At 35.5% G+C, this 24,535-nt stretch overlaps 1 protein-coding gene across 1 annotated transcript in view; it reads left to right on the forward strand.

Moving 5' to 3' along the window:
* LOC110452667 (cadherin-23-like) overlaps nt 1-24,535 on the forward strand; it is a 236,197-nt gene that overhangs the window by 179,611 nt on the left and 32,051 nt on the right. Inside the window, exons 6-16 of the mRNA XM_021501316.1 lie at nt 153-325; nt 1,394-1,459; nt 14,477-14,566; nt 16,574-16,660; nt 18,023-18,034; nt 18,866-18,985; nt 20,192-20,317; nt 21,435-21,519; nt 22,996-23,114; nt 23,656-23,865; nt 24,331-24,492. Of these exons, the coding sequence (XP_021356991.1) occupies nt 153-325; nt 1,394-1,459; nt 14,477-14,566; nt 16,574-16,660; nt 18,023-18,034; nt 18,866-18,985; nt 20,192-20,317; nt 21,435-21,519; nt 22,996-23,114; nt 23,656-23,865; nt 24,331-24,492 (1,250 nt within the window). The remainder of the gene's footprint in view (nt 1-152; nt 326-1,393; nt 1,460-14,476; nt 14,567-16,573; nt 16,661-18,022; nt 18,035-18,865; nt 18,986-20,191; nt 20,318-21,434; nt 21,520-22,995; nt 23,115-23,655; nt 23,866-24,330; nt 24,493-24,535) is intronic.

Below are 24,535 nucleotides of genomic sequence, written 5' to 3' on the forward strand. Positions count from 1 at the left end.
TCTTATTAAATAGCCATTACAGATAATGTTAGAAAAATGTCCGAAATCAGAAGACCATGAATTACATGTAGCAACAGGGGATTAACTGGAATCAATGAAATACAACGGTGTATAATTACGGTTTTTACCATGCTTTATTTCCTGTGTTACAGACACAACGATTGGGACGCTGACGGCAGTTGACAGCGATGGCCCCAGCGAGATCTTGTTTGACATCACAGAATCAAGTACGGCCCTGTTGGTGCGTCTGAGTGAGGCACGGGGTGCGAGTACAGTGGGACGAAGCGTGGACATCATCCTCATCGCCCCACTTGACAGAGACAGGGTATGCTACATGCCAGGCCATTTACCTATATGTATTGTCACTGATAAATTGAATATCATATTTCTTAATGGCATATACTGTATGATCCTCTAACAAATTGGAACATTTTGGATATGGAACTTGGTGATTCGCCCTCAAATGTCAATCAAATCATTTGTATCTTTATCTTTATATAGTAAAACTGAGAAATAGAATCTTCTACTTTTTATACAGGTTTTCTTCTTTTCCTGTTGTCAGTGAAATGAAAGACAATAAAACAAATCTATTGCCTTCATCAATGAAACCCTTGAGATGTCTGTCTTTTCTTTATCTTTTATTTCTTTACGCTTCATTAGTTTTTCCCTAATTACTTCCCTAGTTATCCCAACTTAAGAATAATTTGACCGAATGAAAGTAAAAAATTTCAGTAAGATGACACTATATAATGGACTTTATGAGTGGGTCCATTACCAGTGGAAATAACCATATTATGACTTTAGCGAAGACATATAACCTCGAACCAGTTGATATTAAGGCCATATGACCTTACATTTGTATGAATTTAAGACAATAACCTCAAACTGATTGACATCACCGCCATATGACCTTAGCAAAGACACATATAACCCCAAACAGACAAAGGGATCTGTAACATAATTGATGATTTAGGAGTCTGTTGATAAGTTGTCATCTGCTATTCCATTTACTAGTTGTAAAAATATGTCACACCCAATTATTTGTTACTACCCCACTGGTGTATACAAATGTGCAAAAAGATTCCTGGAACTCATTTTCCCCACCCTGTGTATGGCCAATAAGAATGAATTTATGATATTTTCATATACCTGATTTCACTCATTCACCCCTGAAATTTCATAATGAACTGTTCTTACCTTTGAATTGGGAGAGTTCAAATGTGTCTTCAGGGGTGAATGAGTTAAATTCTAAAGTTTCCATATTTGTTAATTGGTGTTATATCCATCTCTGATTTTCATTCTCCTGATACACGTTAAGTGTTTCATATTTCTTAATTGATATTCGCCATTTTGGGTGTTAAATTTGTCACAATGATATAGCACTCTCTTACAGGACCCGGGAGAAAGGAAGATGTATTTCTCGGTGGCAGATGGGGAGGCGCCCCAGGAACATAACACAGTGAGTTTAATTTTTTTTCTGTTTCTGCTTGTTTCTCTCTCAAGAATGACTTTAACAATCACACAGAAATGATTTGCTGGCAAAACCAGGTGGTTTTCTGCTTTCTGAACGACTCCCAGGCGTACAGCAACAGTTGCAAACACAGAGACGTTTTGCCACCTTTATGCTGTGTTAGTATTCCTTGTTAGGCCATAATGAGGAGAACATAGGCCATAAAACCCACAATTTTTATTGCCGAGGCTTTCATTGGTGATCATTTTCATCACCTACGACACTTGACACTCGGTGATGGTTTGGTTTCCATGGTGATCTGGATTCAGATAATATGGGTTTAATGACTTTATCCTTGCTGGAACTTTATATAGGTAATATCAACACTTCATCTGAGCCTCAGATATACTGTTTATGTGAAATATGATGCTGAATTGACGTACAACGTACCAGAATTGTTTACACATAATCTGGGCTATAAATTCCACCTGTTGCTGAGGTTTGAAGTGCCTGTATTTGCATCTTACATTTATTTGTAAGATTCTAATGTCAGGAGTATCAGGCAGCTTAAAAAAATCATTTGATTTTTAAATAAATCATTAGATTTCATATTTATGTATTTCATTCTGTTATTTTATTTTCCCTCTAATCAATTAATTTATCTACGTCATATACATTGATATTAGAGCTTAAGATGCTACGATTGATCATGTGAGTTATTAATTATAACCCTTAATTGAGTCAATGTCCAGCAGCCCACTAATGATGTAACATTTTGATTTCTCAAGGACCAATGGCATCATTGACTCCATACTTTTTGTCCTGACCAAGTTTGTTTACTTTTTTGGCCAATCCCAAACAAAATTCAAGATGACCTCTGAGATTCAGTACACCCTGCCATCGGCTGAGAAGTTAATCCAACTAATCTTTTTGAGAATGCCGCTGCAGCGATGAACCTCACCCTGGTGCAAATGTTACTTATGGACTTCATTATAAGTGTTGTTACTGTTTTAATGCTGGTGTGAAAATCCAAAATGGCCACCCTGGCCTCTGATTGGCCGAGACTTTCAGGCCTTCCTCTCTAGAACAGTTGCGCAGCAATTGACATGAAACGTTGTGCAAGTGTTCCATATGAGGTTGCCACCACATGTTATTCATTTCTGTGCTGATCTGAAAATCTAAGATGGTCAACCTTGCCTCTTATCAGCAAATTCTTTTTTACTTCAATGCAAGAATGTGTGCAGCATTTTATGACTTTCCTCTTACTTTTTGTAACAGTTTGAATATCCAGAATGGCTGCCCTAGCCTCTAATTTGCTTAGACATTTTCAGCTTTAACTAAAGAATGGCAGCTGTTATTGATTGCAAAACTTGGTACAAAATGTTTCTGTCAGAAATTCCTCCAGTGTTCTTGACCTTTTGTGCTGATCTGAAATTACAAGGTGGCTGCCCATAGGACTTAAGAGTTGGTGTTTAGAGAACAGGATTTGTCAATTATCTTAAAAAAGTAACAACTTTTTGAAAGCAAATATATTTTTTAATGCTACAGACATATACATGCACGCATTAGTTTTATATTTTAACATTCAGGGTCATATAGTTATACAGACACATTTGAATAATGAAATTAGCCAATTGTCTAAATAAATTGCCAACATTGTTTTTGGTAGCCAGAACCTATGTACAGTTCCTTTGAATATAATAACACAGTAACAGCATCTCTTAATGTCTGTCCGTTTTAATGCCATTTGATAATACTCAATAAAACTCATATGAGCATTAAGGCGCTTAGGGCCTTTTGTTTATGTATAATTTTCTCAAAAGTATCTCCTCAAAATGGGTTTGTACGAAAATGAAAGTTGACAGTGTACATCTAAATTCATTATAAATGTATTTTACTACCTAAGTAGTGCATTTTGAATCAACAGAAGGAAACAAAAGCAAACCTGCCTTGGAGACTTCTATTGATAAAGTCACAAACGTCTGAAGAACAAACGTTTAAAGCTAATAATGGTCCTTAGGTTCTCCTGAAATCTGAAATCGCACCAGATTTTTGTGAAGACTGCCTCGGGTAAAGGAATGAAATTGGATGTCTCCTTGCTACACAATCATTAAATTGATCGAGTTTTTGCGGAGTGCAACATCGCAATTTCTTTGTTCGATCCAGCGCTGATCACACTTAACCTTATTAAGATGTGTTGGAACGAATCATAACAGGACCAGATCTGTGTTTTTAGCTATCAATTTGATTATAAGATTTTGTCCTTCATTTGTTAATGTTAAACCAGCTACCTGCACAGTCTCAGACTTTTATTTAGAAATTTTGTATCGAGCCAAGGCCGTCCAAAAAAACATATTTCATGACATTCACTTTTTAAATATCAGATTAATTTGATATCTTTTATATTTAGCTCCAAAAAAATGACCAGGGTCATAATTATGGTTAACTCAGAGATTATTTTTTTTTTAAATGTTAAGCAAGTCTTTTAATCTAAATGTTTAAACTTCATAAAAGCTAGGAAATGGCAACTGTTGCCATGATGAACCAATTGATGTCTCGGATGCAGTTGCGACGTAGTTTCCACTCGACATGAATGTGTGTTTGGTTGATTTGTTTATTTGGTTATGGGTTTTTTCATCCTTGCAATATCTTCAAAAAGATTCATCAGTTTGCAAATTTGTAACATTACAGTATTACTTTATACCCAAACAATGTATGTAAAAATATTAAAGGTGTTGCATGGTTTCAATACATATATTGTTTATGTATAAAGTAAAACTTTGATAATATTTACAGCCTTGCAATAACTTTGATAAATTGTTTCTTAAAAAGGAAAGCCATATCTTGCAGAACATTTTTGAAAACATAACAAAGATTAAAAACAAAAGAAAGATCATTAGAGTGTAAAAAAACACCATAGCAAGACCACCATCAAAACCCTGGACCTCCGATGATTATACTGATGATCTAATTGAATGTGTGATACCTGCTCAACAATAGTACATTGGCCCAGATGTGCTGTACAGTTAAAACCCGAGGAATAAGTTAAGGGGAGGTTACTCTTTGTATGAAAAGCTACAGTGGAACTCTCTAGTGTTTTGCCTGTAGTGATGATACATGTACAAGGACCCTTAAAGTAAATTAAATTCAAAAATAATTTTCCTGAGCTTTAGAAACTATATTTTCATAACATGAACAACTTTATACTTATTTCTACAGTGCTCAATGAAACGGCCAGTCACAGATAATGGATTTTACGTATTCGACTTAACGATCATTCACAGACTTGTTTTGTCTCTTGCTTTCATTAATGTCAAAGATAATTCCGAAAATGTCAAGGGAATTATCAGGATGAAAAAAAAATCAGTGGATTTAATAACAAAACCATTAACAGAGTCAGAATCATACGTAAGGAGACAATATGTCTGATATTAATTCAATTATTCATCACGTTATCCTATGATTAAGAATGCACCACAAAGTTGCTGGTATGTCTCAGTGGAGACAGCGCTCCGAGTGTTAAATGTTATAATACTCAGCTTGACAAGCTAACAACAACACATTGAGAATAAACAGAAACATCGGATACATTTTTCATAACCAGAGAACCAAATACGAGTCATGCTTTGGGAATTAATGTTTTATAATCATCATCAGAACAAATCCCATGATTTGACCATGCATTAAAACAAAATTCAAACATTTTCTTATGGGACAACTAAGGTTTGAAACATTTTTTGTTTAAAACTCTATGAAATACCATCTAATGGAGCTCAGTTAATAGGACGTAAAACACAAACCATCCAAACCCATCTAATGGGTTCCTGATGACTTTCAGTGATATTTCATGATTATTTAAATATTAATTAATATAACAGGCACTATGTATACATTGTACAGGTTATATTTGCAAAGACTATTTCTACTTCAGAACTGTTTTTCCCCTGATGTTTAGAAGTTTAAGCAACCTTGAGGACATTTTCCTGGCTAAGAATTTATTTTCCTTGGCATGTAATATTCATCTGCAATTTTGATACTCTGTAATAAAAAAAATGTTGATAGGAACACACAGAATGGTATAGAGACAGCAATTAATAATAAAAGGTCCAAAGTTTGATCCTTGAAATTTCTGATTTCATTTTTATTCTAAATAATATAATTTCAAACAACTGCAGTTCAGTAAAATGTATTGCATGATGTGAATGTATTGGTAGGAAATTTAACTTAAAGATTTCATGGCTGTACCAATGGTAATAATGTGTTTTAAATTTAGTGGTAACTTTTGTCAAAATAATGAAAAACTAAAATAAGCATTTATGTAGTCAGAATATCCTTCCAAAAATAATCAGGAGACTTCTGGGTCATGTAGCTTTAACCAGGAGACCAAACGATTGTGTGGCTTTAACCAGGAGAACAAACGATTGTGCAGCTTTAACCAGGAGACCAAACGATTGTGTACAGTAGCTTTAACCAGGAGACCAAACGATTGTGCAGCTTTAACCAGGAGACCAAACGATTGTGTAGTTTTAACCAGGAGACCAAACGATTGTGTGGCTTGAACTAGGAAACTAAAGGATTGTGTAGCTTTAACCAGGAAACCAAACGATTGTGCAGCTTTAACCAGGAAACCAAGGATTGTGTACAGTAGCTTTAACAAGGAAACCAAGGATTGTGTGGCTTGAACTAGGAAACTAAAGGATTGTGTAGCTTTAACCAGGAAACCAAGGCTTGTGTAGCTTTAACCAGGAGACCAAACGATTATGTAGCTTTAACCAGGAGACCAAACGATTGTGTTGCTTTAACCAGGAGACCAAACGATTGTGTAGCTTTAACCAGTAGACCAAACGATTGTGTGGCTTTAACCAGGAGGCCAAACGATTGTGCAGCTTTAACCAGGAGACCAAACGATTGTGTAGTTTTAACCAGGAGACCAAACGATTGTGTGGCTTGAACTAGGAAACTAAAGGATTGTGTAGCTTTAACAAGGAAACCAAGGATTGTGCAGCTTAAACCAGGAAACCAAGGATTGTGTACAGTAGCTTTAACAAGGAAACCAAGGATTGTGTGGCTTGAACTAGGAAACTAAAGGATTGTGTAGCTTTAACAAGGAAACCAAGGATTGTGCAGCTTAAACCAGGAAACCAAGGATTGTGTACAGTAGCTTTAACAAGGAAACCAAGGATTGTGTAGCTTTAACCAGGAAACCAAACGATTGTGCAGCTTTAACCAGGAAACCAAGGATTGTGCAGCTTAAACCAGGAAACCAAGGATTGTGTACAGTAGCTTTAACAAGGAAACCAAGGATTGTGTAGCTTTAACCAGGAGACAAAACGATTGTGTGGCTTGAACTAGGAAACTAAAGGATTGTGTAGCTTTAACAAGGAAACCAAGGATTGTGCAGCTTAAACCAGGAAACCAAGGATTGTGTACAGTAGCTTTAACAAGGAAACCAAGGATTGTGTGGCTTGAACTAGGAAACTAAAGGATTGTGTAGCTTTAACAAGGAAACCAAGGATTGTGCAGCTTAAACCAGGAAACCAAGGATTGTGTACAGTAGCTTTAACAAGGAAACCAAGGATTGTGTAGCTTTAACCAGGAGACCAAACGCTTGGGAGGCTTTAACCAGGAGACCAAACGATTGTGTAACTTTAACCAGGAGACCAAACGATTGTGTAGCTTTACCCAGGAGACCAAACGATTGTGTGGCTTTAACCAGGGGACCAAACGATTGTGCAGCTTTAACCAGGAGACCAAACGATTGTGTAGATTTAACCAGGAGACCAAACGATTGTGTGGCTTTAATCAGGAGACCAAACGATTGTGCAGCTTTAACCAGGAGACCAAACGATTGTGTACAGTAGCTTTAACCAGGAGACCAAACGATTGTGGGGCTTTAACCAGGAGACCAAACGATTGTGTAGTTTTAACCAGGAGACCAAACGATTGTGTGGCTTGAACTAGGAAACTAAAGGATTGTGTAGCTTTAACCAGGAAACCAAGGCTTGTGTAGCTTTAACCAGGAGACCAAACGATTGCGTAGCTTTAACCAGGAGACCAAACGATTGTGTGGTTTTAACCAGGAGACCAGACGATTGTGTAGCTTTAACCAGGAGACCAAAGGATTGTGTAGCTTTAACCAGGAGACCAAACGATCGTGTGGCTTTAACCAGGAGACCAAACGATTGAGTAGCTTTAACCAGGAGACCAAACGATTGTGGGGCTTTAACCAGGAGACCAAACGATTGTGTAACTTTAACCAGGAGACCAAACGATTGTGTAGCTATAACCAGGAGACCAAACGATTGTGTAGCTTTACCCAGGAGACCAAACGATTGTGTGGCTTTAACCAGTAGTCCAAACGATTGTGTAGCTTTAACCAGGAGACCAAAGGATTGTGTAGCTTTAACCAGGAGACCAAACGATCGTGTGGCTTTAACCAGGAGACCAAACGATTGGGCAGCTTTAACCAGGAGACCAAACGATTGTGTAGCTTTAACCAGGGGACCAAACGATTGTGTAGCTTTAACCAGGAGCCCAAACGATTGTGTGGCTTTAACCAGGAGCCCAAACGATTGTGTAGCTTTAACCAGGAGACCAAACGCTTGGGAGGCTTTAACCAGGAGACCAAACGATTGTGTAGTTTTAACCAGGAGACCAAACGATTGTGTGGCTTGAACTAGGAAACTAAAGGATTGTGTAGCTTTAACCAGGAAACCAAGGATTGTGCAGCTTAAACCAGGAAACCAAGGATTGTGTACAGTAGCTTTAACAAGGAAACCAAGGATTGTGTAGCTTTAACCAGGAGACCAAACGATTGTGTGGCTTTAACCAGGAGACCAAGGATTGTGCAGCTTTAACCAGGAGACCAAGGATTGTGTAGCTTTAACCAGGAGACCAAACGATTGTGTGGCTTGAACTAGGAAACTAAAGGATTGTGTAGCTTTAACAAGGAAACCAAGGGTTGTGTAGCTTTAACCAGGAAACAAAGGATTGTGTAGCTTTAACCAGGACAACAAGGATTGTGTAGCTTTAACCAGGAGGCCAAACGATTGTGTAGCTTTAACCAGGAGTCCAAACGATTGTGTGGCTTTAACCGGGAGACCAAACGATTGTGCAGCTCTAACCAGGAGACCAAACGATTGTGCGGCTTTAACCAGGAGACCAAACGACTGTGCAGCTTTAACCAGGAGACCAAGGATTGTGTAGCTTTAACCAGGAAACCAAACGATTGTGCAGCTTTAACCAGGAAACCAAGGATTGTGTACAGTAGCTTTAACAAGGAAACCAACAATTGTGTAGCTTTAACCCGGAAACCCAGGATTGTGTAGCTTTAACCAGGAGACCAAACGATTGTGTAGCTTTAACCAGGAGACCAAACGATTGTGCAGCTTTAACCAGGAGACCAAACGATTGTGTAGCTTTAACCAGGAGACCAAACGATTGTGCAGCTTGAACTAGAAACCAGGAGACCAAACGATTGTGTAGCTTTAACCAGGAGACCAAACGATTGTGTAGCTTTAACCAGGAGACCAAACGATTGTGCAGCTTTAACCAGGAAACCAAGGATTGTGTAGCTTTAACCAGGAAACCAAGGATTGTGTAGCTTTAACCAGGAGACCAAACGATTGTGCAGCTTTAACCAGGAGACCAAACGATTGTGCAGCTTGAACTAGGAAACCAAAGGATTGTGTGGCTTTAATCAGGAGACCTAAGGATTGTGCAGCTTTAACCAGGAAACCAAGGATTGTGCAGCTTAAACCAGGAAACCAAGGATTGTGTACAGTAGCTTTAACAAGGAAACCAAGGATTGTGTACAGTAGCTTGAACTAGGAAACCAAAGGATTGTGTGGCTTTAATCAGGAGACCTAAGGATTGTGCAGCTTTAACCAGGAGACCAAACGATTGTGTACAGTAGCTTTAACCAGGAGACCAAACGATTGTGTAGCTTGAACTAGGAAACCAAAGGATTGTGTGGCTTTAATCAGGAGACCTAAGGATTGTGCAGCTTTAACCAGGAAACCAAGGATTGTGCAGCTTAAACCAGGAAACCAAGGATTGTGTACAGTAGCTTTAACCAGGAAACCAAGGATTGTGTAGCTTTAACCAGGAAACCAAGGATTGTGTAGCTTTAACCAGGAAACCAAGGATTGTGTACAGTAGCTTTAACCAGGAAACCAAGGATTGTGTAGCTTTAACCAGGAAACCAAGGATTGTATAGCTTTAACCAGGAGACACAAGGATCGGTTGGCTTTAACCAGGAGACACAAGGATCGGTTGGCTTTAACCAAAAGACCCAATAAGGATCCTGTAGCTTTAACCAGGAGACCCGAGGATTGTGTGGCTTTAACCAAGAGACCCATTAAAAGGATTGTGTAGCTTTAACCAAGAATCCCTGAGAAAGATGACAGCAGTATTTTTAGGGATATACACCAGCTACAAAAAGTATATATCCAGTAACGGTCATTTGGATAAAGCACACCTAAATGACCTAATTGGTTCAACAGCAAATGTCCACTGGGACTAAGCGAGATGACCAGTGTATAGTCCACTCTAAATACTAAACACTCATGCTCAGCCAAAATGGCACGATTACCCACAATTCATTATGGAGACGTTTGTTGCCTGTTAAATCAGATTATGCAGGGAATTAGCTCTGTTTCTGTCTGACCTCTTTTTCTGCTGGTGTATTATGCTGGCTATGAAATGTGAATTATTACCTTGTATCGGAGCCTATGCATACAAATCAATCCGAACGGCCTTGGACATTTCTGAAATTTTGTTTCATCAGGGGGGTTGAATCCCTTGAAGCACGATTCTTAAGCTCTGCCAACAATTCAATATATTTTCAGCTTAGGAAATGTTTCAAATCTTTACAAACCACTTCTGCCAACCACAAACCTGACAATATTTATGCGATACCAAGGTGTTGAACTGTTCTGAAAGGCTTCAGTGTTTGAACATTTTAAGGGCCTTTAAATGAAATGTCGCTGTTTTTGATGAAATCTGGATGTAACAGCCCACTTTGTGAACTTCCCCTGCCTGCCACTCTGACAATCCTTGTTTAGTGACATAACCCTAGTTGGTATTGCTCTTCCTTAATCCTTATCACAACAGGCAGGATTGTATGAGTCTGTGCTGCCGACACTGTGTTCAATACTTATATAGCACCCTCAGCCTATCATTGCTCATCCGTCCTCTCCTACTCCCATCCCTCCCTTTACAATATGACAAATTAATTTTCACTTTGAAGATCCATCTTTCTATTCCATATAGTAAACATTTTACATAAAAATGATGTAGTTCCGTTTGATGATGAAGTAATGCCTTAAGGTTGTATGCTACCTTAAACACTGTACCTGTATTTTATTTTAGAGTTATCTCCCATGATATGCTTTTTTGTAAAGTTCGGTTACAGGCTTTTTAGAGTGGAGCTCTTTTTGGAAAGGAGATCGATGCATTAAATAGGAGGTATCTTTTATCCTTAAGAACATGGGTGCTTTTATACAGTGAAGCATCACTGCATCATTCCAGTTCTCACTTCAAGTTGCCATGACGATTTATCCTTGATGTTTCGTGTATTGCTGCAGTCTTTCATTTCGGATTCCTTGTTCAGTGTTTAAAACATAATGCTAAAATATGGGATCAGTCTACGTCATCAATCTGATGTGATTTGATAAAAACAAGGCTTCTTTAAATTATGTCGTTATTTGTGATGTGAACGCCTAAGGTTCCCTACCAGGGCGTCACAGGAGATCGACCTATAGGGGTTCCTCACATTAATATCTGTCTGATCAAACTAAATAAGATTACAGAGGCAGATCTAGAAGGATGAGGGTCAATGATCGCTAAGAGAATAATTATACTGCCAAGTAATGACATTTTGACTTGGAAATTTCTCTTTCAAAATGTTTAAATCATATTAATTTTTGCCAAATTTCCTTAATTCCAATTTTTTATATTTGTCCTAAAAATCACAAGATTTGATAACTAAACGCTGTGGTTTGAATTTGTCCATTTTTCATTGGGTTTTTTCCTGCCTATCGTATTTTCCACATGTAGCAACCCTGTATTGGTCACTCTCCATTGAATTGAGATATACGCTTGTTTGGTTACACTCGCCATCCTTCCAGTGGTTGCAGCTAGCTTATATTACCAGTTGGAATATAAATCTACACCTTCACAGTTTTCTCGTGTGATCATCCTAAACTTGGGATTACAGCAGTAACATACATCTGTGTTTTTGGAAATTTCTAACTTATTGATGCAGTTTCATTACAATATTCCAACTTTTGTGGCTTAGGAAACTGTTTTTTGTTTTAACTTGTTTTATGTATGTTCACTTTCCTTAAATCATCTTTCGTAATGCAGATGTAGAAAGGTAAATTAAAGCAAGCATTTTTTAGTGTATATATGCATATCTATTTTTCAAACTCAGCTTTATAAGGTCCCCACTGCCGAGTTTGATAAATATAATCTCCCGTAATTCCTGGTTTTGACTTATTTATAAACGTTTGATCAAAGTACTGTGAGTACCTGGTAAGGCAGTATAACATCCAATTAAAACTTTCCTTTGTATTAAGAAATGTAAGATAATTGTATGAAAGTTTTTCATTGTTTTTACAACTTTGAAACAATAGAACGAAAGAGTTCTAAAAGAACCGAATCTTTTGTTAGCTTATATTAGGAACTTTACGTTGACATGATTAACAAAGACAGTCAGCACCCGTTACTGTTGTACATGAACGTCATTGATCGAGTTTGTTGATACATTTGCACTATATTTGATCGATGATGAAAGAAAGAATGAATAAAATGTTGTTTTGCTGTAGAAATTTTATGAATTTCACCCTGTGGAGGAATAAAAAATAAGATGACTCTAAAATATGAATTAAAGCAGTTCTATGACATAATTCACAGTAATAAACAAGATCAATTCAAAAGTTTCAGAAAGCAAATTTTGAAATTTATTGCTTCTGTTGGCAAGGTGTTGATTCAGGAAGGCTGAGTTGTCAGAAAAATCAGATTTAAAACGCCTTGTAGATTAAGGTCTGATCAAGTGTCTGACTGTTAAGGAAGTGATTTAGTCCGTAAATTCTACAGAGAAGAATATCAATAATTTTATTAGTGCCCTATTTAGTCTCACAGGAATTCATTTAAAGAATTTTGAACAGGCTAAATATAGTCATCATTATTCAACTTCGTTGTCAATCAAACAGTGTTTATTTAAGAGGATAAGTTTCGATTCCTTTCCAAAGTCAGTCTCATGTATCGGTTGGTTTCAGAAAATAACTTAAATACCCAATTTCAGCTTGATTATGACAAGTTCTCATCAACTCAAATTGTATCCAAGCAAATGCTAGCTAGGGTAATTATGAAGGATCTTGCGGAAACATTTTAGTTATCTAAATGTTATGCATTTTAGATTTAATCAACTTGTTTGTTGCTGTAAGCTTGCATGGTGTGACATTGTTTATCTAACGACAAGACAGTTTTCAGATTGCAGAAAATACATTAACTTCTAAAAGCATGAAAACAGATATTTTTCTCTTTAAAAATTGATTAATGGATACTTCTGATTTTTGTGTTTTTATTTAAAAAAAAGATGTCATTTATTTTTTGCAAATGAAAAGTCAATGTAATTTGATAGAAATGTTCGGTATGAAAAATCAGCATCAGCAGCCCATAGAGAAATACTACAGAGGCAACCTTGTAGTACACATTAAAAGAATAGAAGTCATATTATTCTAATTGATAAATGAGCAGCCTTGTAGTACACATGTATGGGAACAGAAGTCAGTCTCATTGATAAAGAAATCCTCAAAGCACAGCCTTGTAGTATTGTCACCTGTATGGGAACAGAAGTCAGTCTCATTGATAAAGAAATTCATAAAGCACAGCCTTGTAGTACACCTGTATGGGAACAGAAGTCAGTCTCTTTGATAAAGAAATCCTCAAAGCACAGCCCTGTAGTACACCGGAATGGGAACAGAAGGCAGTCTCACTGATAAAGAGATCCTTAAAGCACAGCCTTGTAGTACACCTGTATGGGAACAGAAGGCAGTCTCATTGATAAAGAAATCCTTAAAGCACAGCCTTGTAGTACATACACCTGTATGGGAACATAAGTCAGTCTCTTTGATAAAGAAATCCTCAAAGCACAGCCTTGTAGTACGTACACCTGTATGGGAACAGAATTCAGTCCTATTGATAAAGAAATCCTTAAAGCCTTGTAGTACACCTGTATGGGAACAGAAGTCAGTCTCATTGATAAAGAAATCCATAAAGCACAGCCTTGTAGTACACCTGTATGGGAACAGAAGTCAGTCTCATTGATAAAGAAATTCATAAAGCACAGCCTTGTAGTACACCTGTATGGGAACATAAGTCAGTCTCTTTGATAAAGAAATCCTCAAAGCACAGCCCTGTAGTACACCGGAATGGGAACAGAAGGCAGTCTCACTGATAAAGAAATCCTTAAAGCACAGCCTTGTAGTACACCTGTATGGGAACAGAAGGCAGTCTCATTGATAAAGAAATCCTTAAAGCACAGCCTTGTAGTACATACACCTGTATGGGAACATAAGTCAGTCTCTTTGATAAAGAAATCCTCAAAGCACAGCCTTGTAGTACGTACACCTGTATGGGAACAGAATTCAGTCCTATTGATAAAGAAATCCTTAAAGCCTTGTAGTACACCTGTATGGGAACAGAAGTCAGTCCCATTGATAAAGAAATCCTCAAAAGACAGTTTCATTGATAAAGAACTCCTCAAAAGACAGCCTTGTAGTACACCTAAATGAAAACAGAAGTCAATCGAATTGATAAAGACATTCTCAAAAAACAGCCTTGTAGTAGACCTGAATGGAAACAAAATTCCCCCAAAAAAACTTCCCTTTATTATATTTAAAGTTTGTGTAAGCTGTTAAAGAAATTCTCACTTATGATGAATGATCAATTGTATTCCTTCATTAAATGAATATTAATGTATAGGATTATTTTGATGATATTTGTTTTCATCTTTTACAGATTCCTGTGTATGTGACACTTTTCATTAGTGATGTAAATGACGAAGTACCAGAATTCCGTAATCTGCGATACAAGGCATCTGTAGCAGAGGTAAGTGTAAAAATTATGATTTCATTGGCTACATTATCAGTTACACTTTTTTCCTTGTAATCAGCTAAGAGGCCAATAAAGGGTAAAATAAGCACTTGATTGAATTACTAAATTAACCGAAGACACCAAAACAATAAAGAAGACAACATGAATAAGAATGCTTCTACAATCTATTGTGTTGTGTTGAGTCATTGACCCAAACTGAGACCATCACTCTCCTTGTAAAGTTCAAAAAGTGGTAACATAGTGTCAACCTCTGAAACCTCCAATGAGGGAGATCTCCCTCCTTCCACAGTTCCAATGGGGGAGAAAGTGCGTGAAACGCGACTGAAACTGCTTTGCTCAATTTTTCTTTCCATTTTTGTGTATCAAAAAAATTCCAAAAAGCTTTCATTTGATTCAGAAACACCTGTTAAGATCATTACTCACACCCTGCAGTAGCTAGATCATTTTACCACAGGATGTAAATTTCGAGTTTGTGTGATCGAGTTTGGACTAGAATGAGGGGAGTTTGATGGCGATTGGTAAATTTTGGTCAAAATGAGGGAATCTCTCTCTTAATGAGGGTGGGTTTAATTTTACTATGACAGCTAGGTGGTTATCTTAACACAGGTGGTCTCTTGATACAGGTTCAGTTCACAATAAAACCACTATAATGGACAATTACTTTTAAAGTGGCCTATTAGCTCAAGTGGTCTCTTGATAAAGGTGGTTGCATGAGCAGGTTTGACAATAATCTGCTCTCATCCCTCGAATATGTTTCTAAGCACATTGAGTAGGTTACTACACTCCACAAACATTGTAAAATATTGATATAATAGAAATAATAGGTAATTAAATTTAAAATTCAATAGTCATGATATACGTTTTATCTCTGAAATAAGCAGCATCAATATTTGAGTTATGTGGACTCTCAATGTGTCAAACTCAGACACATAGAAATATAAAAAAAAATATATGTCTTAAACATTATTAAATAAAATCCATTGTCTATAATGAAAACTGGTATATTTCTATTTTGCCATGTAACTGTCACAGACATTGTTGTCTACAGGGAAAGACTCATATATCGCAATGGTTTAAATGGGATATCGTAGCTAACGATCAAACCATTGACAAATATTATTTGTAATGATACATCGTGGTAAATTGGCACAGATTACTGCAAAATATCCCGAAGGATCTGCATGTAGCGGCTTAGACTCGGTATCATTATGATGAATCGACTGCGATACCACAAGCAGCTACGTACGCCCAATTATGGCAGAAACCACGAGAAACGAATATGCTTAAGTCCCCTCGGGAATATAGGATTAAAACAGGAGTCGGGACGGAATGACATTGCGGATAATCAACCCCCTTGTGTGGGTCTTCTTTGTTGCATAGCGTAATGAAGCGATGCTCAAACCATTTACTCAGTTCACCGAGTGCATATGGACATGTGACGCTCAGTGATGTGAACATCTAACGGTCATTGAGTATCGCAGTCTTGTGGCAATCAGCATTAAATTTCTACATTCGCATCTGCTTCGTGAAAGTTTGAATTGTCAGTATGTGAAAAAACATAATGCCTTAAAAAACAAAACGTTTTTTGATTATTTCAGTTCACAAATTGGTAAAGTGATAAAACTTTGAACAAGCATACTTTGGTCCTTAAGGAGAATTCTGTTTTCTTTGAAATTTAACGAAAGTTGTAAAGCATATTTTATACTTAAAATTGAGAGAATGTTTTCTTTTCAGAATAGGTGGGGACAGTAAATTTTTGCTGGCAAAAAAATTATGCCTTATAATTAGATTTGCTGCCTGGAACCCGCATTCCTGAACAGCTTGTGACGTTGAGAAGTTATTTTCACCAACAAAAAATCATAGACCACTAGCATATGAATGTAATAGATTTGTAATTAGTAAAATTTAGGCAAAAATAAATTGGAGAAAAAATAAGAAAAACTTGACATACAGACTTCTAATGATCCTGCTTTGATGAATATTCATGCATTGTATTTTTAGAATGCCACTATTGGAGTAACAGTTTCCAAGGTCACGGCCACTGACCCCGACAACGGCCCGGGTGGTACTGTCAGTTATTCCATGCAGGTATGTACTGAACTTGTATCTAGTAATAAAAAAAAGATTCCTTAACTTAAACTGGACAATATTAATCCAAACAACTCTCTGATACATTGTGGTAATAGACTAATTGACGTAAGGCGTGATCTGAGTCTTGTTTTTTAATTCAGTTTTCTCAAAAGTGGAAAGAAGAAAAGAATATATTAATAATAATAAAAGAATAAAAAAATTGTATTTGTGCTTTGTTTGTTTGGTTTCATTAACACAATTAAAATTATTTTCTAGTTTTTGTCATGATTAACTGTTTAACTGACAATCTGTCTAGTGAGGAATTCTGAAAGAAAAACGTGTTACGTTTATTTTACTTCACTTTTGATAAAATCCGAGTCAAACTGCAAACAAAATAAAAATGCACTCACAAGGTTTAAACTTTTAAATTTATTTTGCTTTCTTGCTCTAAATTTTTTTTATTAAGAAGAACTGTAGGATAAGCAGTTAATAACCATGATTGTCTTTGCCTTTTACTTGCATGGCTGACTACTTGCAAAAATAAAGAAAAATCAGAAGCTATATTAATAGCCATAGAATAACATTTTTAGAATAATTGAAATATAATTCATAGAAGCCAATCAAACAGAAAGAGTTGATTAAGCACATGACGGTGATAATAGGAAAGCAGCCTCAGTTAAGGATGTATGCTACTTTACTGTGACATATATATCATGCATCGCCTTTTGAAGAGTTCCATTTTCATAAGGAACTTGAGAAATGATTAATGATAAATTTTAAAAGATGCACAAAATGAATGCATTCAGATTATTATAATCAATAAAAGTTAATTCATACTGGAAAAAAGTAAGGGAGATAAGTCAATTACAAATCCTATTCATGATGTGTAAGGTAGCATACATCCTTAAGTTGTGCTTATAGTGATAGAATTGATATTTGTTTTTTAGAATACAGTAATTAAACAACCTAACAAGTGTCTAGTAGGTGCTTGGCAAGTTGGGGAAATAAGAATATAATTACAGAACCTCCAAAACATATATAGCAAAAATGGCAAATATAAGAAATTATGAAAAAAAGGAAAGACCAAAAATGAACAAAGAATTTGGTAGGGGACACTTTATAACAAAAAGCATGGCACTTATTAGGTACAATTAAGTGTGATAATCTAGAATACAACTTATCAGAAGAATAAATTAGGTCACATTAACACATTCACCCCTGAAATTTCATAATGAACTATACCAACCTTTGAATTGGAAGAGTTCAAATGTATCTTCAGGGGTGAATGAGTTAAAGATATGTATTGCTTGTTTATAACATTGTTAGAATGCTTTCTAATTTTTGCATAATAATGTAAATATCATTGTCATTCCTTTGCAGCCAGTTGCACAGGTAAGTTGGTTGTTATATATTTCCTATCCATATTTATTCTGTTGAACAGGAATTTTTGAATGTTGGAGTTGTTATCAAAATTATGTGTAGTTATCAATCTCTTTTGAGATTGATTTAATGATTTATCTACACAAAAAAAAGAAGATATTTCTTTGTGAAATGTTACATAATAGATTCTCATTGATATTGATTTGATTTTACTTGAACTGAAAACAATAAGAAATAAATATGTATAAGCTTCACTGGCTTGTAAAGTAAATAGAAAGTTTGATGTCTTATTTTGTCAGGTTTGCAACAGAAGAAAAAAATAGTACCTGTATCTTCAGCGTGAAAATACCATTAGTCATTTTGAAACAATGATGCCATTTGCCATCATTTTAAATAAAAGTTGAAGCTTTTACAAAAACATATTCTCTTGTTGCTGCTACACTTACTGTAGCTCTAGATCTGATGCCAAAAGTTTTTAAAGCTTATGATTTTTTTTGTCGTACATTTAAGAAAAATTTGGATAGATTCATTGATGAAAAAAGAAGTATTTAAGACAACAAGAAGCTAATGGTGGCATATTCTTAAGCAAATATTTGGAAATAAGCCAAAATGATTTCAAAATACAGATTATCTGTGGTCCTTAAAGATCTTGTCTGGTTTTATATATAGTACTGTGTGTTATAAAACTATAAGAGAGTATTGGACAAAAATGGAAGGATTTAATGTCGCAGTAATGAAAATGACCTTGGCTTTGATGTCAGCGCTAACTAATGGAGGTTTCATTTCTAATTTTATCACCCATTTCTTGCCCATGTCATTACGGTTTCTCACGTTTTGTCACAGGCAGCCGACAGCGAGTATAAAAACGCCTTCAGAATAGACCCAAACAACGGGGAAATCATAGTGAACAGTCCTCTAGACTACGAAAAACACAACTTTTACGAATTTGTCATCACCGCAGTTGTAAGTTTTACATGGTTTTTGTGTGACAATTTTATACGTTTCTTGTTATCCAATGAATGGGATTCCGTAATACGCAATATCAGCAAATGAATAAAAAAAAGATTAACAGGCAAAAATAAGTCTTAAAAAATGGGTAGTAAACACATAAATAACTTTCATATATTAAGAGCATTGATGTTGAACCTTAATGTTGAAACCTGATGTGTTGATCTTAACTTTGTATGTATGTCTTAAAAAGTGATCCTCATTTCTGAAATAAAAACAAACCCTGTTTGGTTAAAGATAAAATGCTTATTTTTTCAAATATTTTTTTATACAACCTGTAAAGTAGGTAGTTCTTATGTATAAGATACTTAACAATTTAGCTCCACAAAATTTGAACGATTTTACATATATCTGATGTTCAGGGTAGAACTACAAGATCATCATCTACCAAAATGAATGTGTTTACTCGCCATGTCATAAGGCAAACATTTTTAGAAAATATTTTATATATGAGAGACCCCTTACATGGAATCTACCTCACTTTTAGAATTTAAGAGATCTGCAAAGCAATTTTACTTGAAATGATTTATGATTTTCTCCCTTATAATTATCCTGTCTTTTATACAATGTATATTTCTTAAAGCTGTAAATATTGTACATTTTATCATACATTGTATCTTGACCATATATAAGATGAGCTTCATGCTCAAAATGTTATCAAGAATAAATAAAGCCGTTATTATTATTATATATATATATATATGTTTTCATATTTAGATTATACAGCTCGTTTGCAATATTTAACCTTATTATTTCTTAAGTTGCTTAAGGAACAAACAGGTGTCTGCTATCTAATAATTCATCAAATTTCTTCTTCTCTTGAATAAATACATATACTGATTAAAAAAAACAAAAAATGGTTCATTTATCATATTTTATTTGGGTTGGATTAACAACACATTGTATATGTAATACTTCTGATGGAACTTTTAAATCTAAAAAATAAAATTGTTTACAAGATCCGAGTTGCCATTTCAGTTGAGATTTCAAAAAAACAAACGCTGCTGAGCTTAAAAAAAAAAAAAATCCGAAATAGTTTGATAAATTCTACATGAAATGTAAATTCTAGATCCAATTTATCAAATTCAAAAGGATGCATGTAAAGTTTTGCGATTTTCTTGGATCTATGATTGATGTTGTTATTTCTTTTTTTACCTTTAGGATGGATTGGGAAAGGTTTGCAAAGACAATGCTGATTTTGTAGTGACCATTGTCGACGTGCAAGATACACCGCCGTCCTTCTTCAACTTGCCCTACAGCGTGAGCATGATGGAAAATGCTGCGAAGGTGAGGAATTGGCCACGTAGCCTCATCCCGAGTTGTCGGGCAAGCTCTCTAGTGACCCGAGATGTTCTCTGATGATGTGCCAGGACGCGACAATTTGCGTGTAGAACTAGTCTACTCGATTTAATTGGCCCTTATAGTCTTGTCGTGACCAATTTAAAATTCTAGAAATGTCTGTCCATTTCATGATAGTTTCTTCACTTGTGAAAAAAAGAACATTAAAGAGGATTTGGCGAAGGGGAATAAAAGTCCAGTAGAAATTCTGTTGTTTACGTAATTGTTTCAAATTCTCATTTTTATTTCGTTCTTTTTTTATTATTTTTTATGTTAAGGTTGAGAGCTCAGTTTATAATTGAATCTGAAATTGTTGTTTCACTTTTTAAATGTCACTTCTGCTTTTATCGTAACTCTGTTCTTTGGCACTTTTAGGGAATAAATTCTGGTGAAATTCATTTAGAAATTGTTCTTTAAACGGACATGTATTTGTAAAAATTGATGGACTTTTTTTCCCACTTGAAGATAATTTACTTACACATTACACATTTGAGACTGTGATTTGTGTTAGACTTAAGGGTATATGCTACCTAACATATTATATATACATGTGGTTTGCATTAGAGTAAACTCCCTACAATTGTGGTAGATTCCCGAACCTTAAATGTTTTTTAATCTAGACTCAACAAACATTGGGTCAACCATCCAATCAAGTTTTTACCATCGTGCTACTAATATGTAATATAAGTTGTATACACGTCCTCTGCACAACCTGTACATATGTGAACAACTATGAAGAAGCGTCAACAGAAGCAATACTATATGCTTACGAAGACGTCAACCCCATGAACCATGAACCATGAACCATGATACCTAAGTACATACTGTACCTGTGATTTTTTCCAAGAGTGATTTCCCTTGGATATTTCTATTAGCATTAATTGCCTTATAAGTTTCATTGGCATAATTTTTCCTTATTTTTTTCATTCATCAAAGAACAAAGTCCTAATTACTCTTTCAAAATTCCACAGTTTCTTCATGTGGAACTCTTTTGTGATAAAGGTGAAATTCCACGTAAATGAGATTTATTATACATCCTAAATTTTTGTTTATTTAATCATTTTAGGGTGCACAAGTTTTGCAAGTAACAGCTCTAGACGGGGATCGTGACGAGCGTATCAGAAATAATTTAAGATACAGTTTCCTTGATGGTAAGTATCCCATATATTACCTGATATAACACCTGGGGATTTGTGTCACCTCTCAGATGTATAATTTGTGTATATTGGAACAGATCGATTTATTCCATGCTGCAGAGGTTAAGAAAATTTGCTTTTAACATGTTTTTAAATGGTTATGTGATCAATCTTGTTTCATTTAACCATGACATTTAATTTCATCTATAATTTAATCTAGAGATTTAACTGTTTTAACTCATTCACTCCTAAATTTTGTAATAAACTATTCCAACCTTTGAATTGGAAGAGTTCAAATGTGACTTCAGGGGTAAATGAGTCAAATAAGCAAAACCCCTCTGTGTTCCTGCTTCCTTTCTGATTAAGTATGAAGACAGGCCCTCACATTCATCAAGATTGGTGCACTTCCAAGACACTGTTTGAAAATAAAAAGGGGTGTCCAATTGAATTTGTCTATTTAACTTGCTACTACATTAAATTAGCTAAAAACAAAAGGTACCCAGGTGGTGCAGAAGCAGGTTTACATTTCAGCTTTTGTATGTTGAATTCCTTAGTGTTTTGGGAGATACCACAATTGTCACTTATTAGTCCGCCGGCAGTACTACCGAAGGAGATTATTATATGTTTTAGCTCATTTGTCAATATCCTGATTCATCTTTCCGTCCCAAAATTTTGTCCAAGGCAATTATGTCTTGCATTGTTTCACCTGGAGTTGGAATTTACATAAGTCTTGAGATGGCAGAGTGTCGCATAAAAATGTAGGTAACTGTGACCTATATACGTTGACCTCTGACCTGGACCTAAACAATTGATACAGTTTATTGTGGCATTGTCTAACTATTTCAAACGAAATTTGATGCAGACGACATCTTGGGGATGGCGGAGTGTCACATACGAAAAGTAGGTCACTGTGACTTATAGTTTGACCACTGATCCCAATTATTGAAAGGATTCGTTTGGGAGATATTTCTAAAACCTATCAACCTCAAGTTATTAAATTTGATGTGCTGGACCATAACTTGAATTTTTGCTGTTTCTAATAAAAACTAGGTCACTGTGACTTATATGTTTACCTCTCAATGCAAATTTTTTATGGTGGCAAATATATCTGAATTGACCAATATTTGATCAAATGCAAAAAGTGTCATAGTTAAAGCTATTCCATTCAGTGATAATCTGAGCAAGAAGGACAATGTAAGAAATTCTGATTTCTGATTTCAGAAATGAAATGTGAAGACAAAAAATGAACCTAATTCCTCCAAAATAAAGAGACTTGTCAAGCATAAAAAGACTATTGACTTCCTTGTTCATTTTATTTTATTTGTATTTTTGAGTTGTTAAAGATATATTTTTCTTGGCCAACATTTTTAGATCCATATTTGTAATACATGTGTTTAATTTACTACTGTCTTTTTGTCCTTGGTCGTAAAAGATGATGATTTTTGTTCTCGAACTCCTGAAGAATTTCACGAAGGATATTTTACATTACAGGAGACTATGAGAACTTTGCTCTAAACAGCACTACGGGCTGGATCACGGTGAAGAACGAATTAGACCGCGATAATCCCATAATTCAACAGAGAGGAGGGGTATACGCATTTTCAGTAGAGGTGAGTATATCATGGTTACGATTTTGCAAGCACAGAATGACTTACGATGGAAAAAATTGTTTGTATTTTTCATTGTGAATGGTAAGTGTTTATTGTTTTGGCAGAGTTATGACCTTATACAAATCTTCCATTGAAAACTAAACTCAAAAAATTGAATATATATTCTTTAAGAAAATATGTAGATCAAATCTCTTGTAATACAAAATGTACTGGTACGGGTTAAAGAGCCAAGCAGTTTCCAAAATTTATCTGTGCATCATATCAGTGTTTCAATACAATGTTATTATTTAAATCAAAATTGTGTCACAAGCTTTCAACACCCTGTGTTGTTTTAGGTTGCAATATTAAAACACTGCATAGCGTAAATCAATACATTTTGCCACTTCTTATTTTTTCGTATTTGTCATTTTAACGACATAATAATTATTCCAAAGGTTTTAAATCAGGGAATGAACAATAGCAGGTACCTATATACCTTGATTGAATGATTCGGATGAATCAGAAAATACTTGTGATTAACGATTTTTTGTCTTTTTGCCAGGCAACAGAAATTGTCAACCCTGGCGATTTTAACGTCGGTAGTATCAACGCCACAACATTAGTCACGATCACCGTCAAGGATGTTAACGACAACCCGCCGACATTCACCAACACGTCATACGATGCCACCATTTTGGAAAACATGCAGGACGGCGTGCCCGTGTCCTTTATAGGGTCAACAAAGTTCATGTCTGTCAGTGATAAAGATCAGGTAGGTGTGCCTAAAAAAGTTGATAATTAAACATTTACACTTACATTGCATAGACGGGATATGGGTGGGATTGGATAGGGGGTGTTGTATGCCTCCAGGTAGTTTTGGACTTGCTGTTTTCCTTGAGTTAAGAAACTTAAGTGGTTTATTGAAGTTCTGTTCATCATTTATATGAAGAAAAAACATCACAGTAGCTCTTATCTAAAAAGTTTGAAAGGAATAAACAAGATTAGAAACAACAAGATTTCAATAAATTTAGTTCCTAATCAATCAATATAGGTATACTGGGGTATTTTTTTTCTGACTAGATGTCAAGCTAATCATAAAGGTAGGAAGAACTTCATTTAGATGTTTCAGTACTTTATCTCTTTGAGAGTATTATTTTTTGTGACGTTAACTACCAAATTAAAGTTTTGAATACATACAGTATTTGTTATCTATCAACACATATGTCATTTATTACAGGGTAAAAACAGCTACTTTGTTCTGAGTCTACAAAAAGATGGCAAGCCTTACTACGATTTCGCTCCACTTCCTAACGAAGTTTTCTCCGAATCCACCATACTTATTCGTGTCAACAATAGTAGTAACCTTGACTACGAGAAGATGACCTCTGTAAAATTTCAGGTAACTTAATTGATTGAGGGATATGTGTTTAAGGGGATATCTT

Source organism: Mizuhopecten yessoensis, unplaced genomic scaffold (assembly GCF_002113885.1).
Source record: "Mizuhopecten yessoensis strain PY_sf001 unplaced genomic scaffold, ASM211388v2 scaffold6785, whole genome shotgun sequence".
NCBI lineage: Eukaryota > Metazoa > Mollusca > Bivalvia > Pectinida > Pectinidae > Mizuhopecten > Mizuhopecten yessoensis.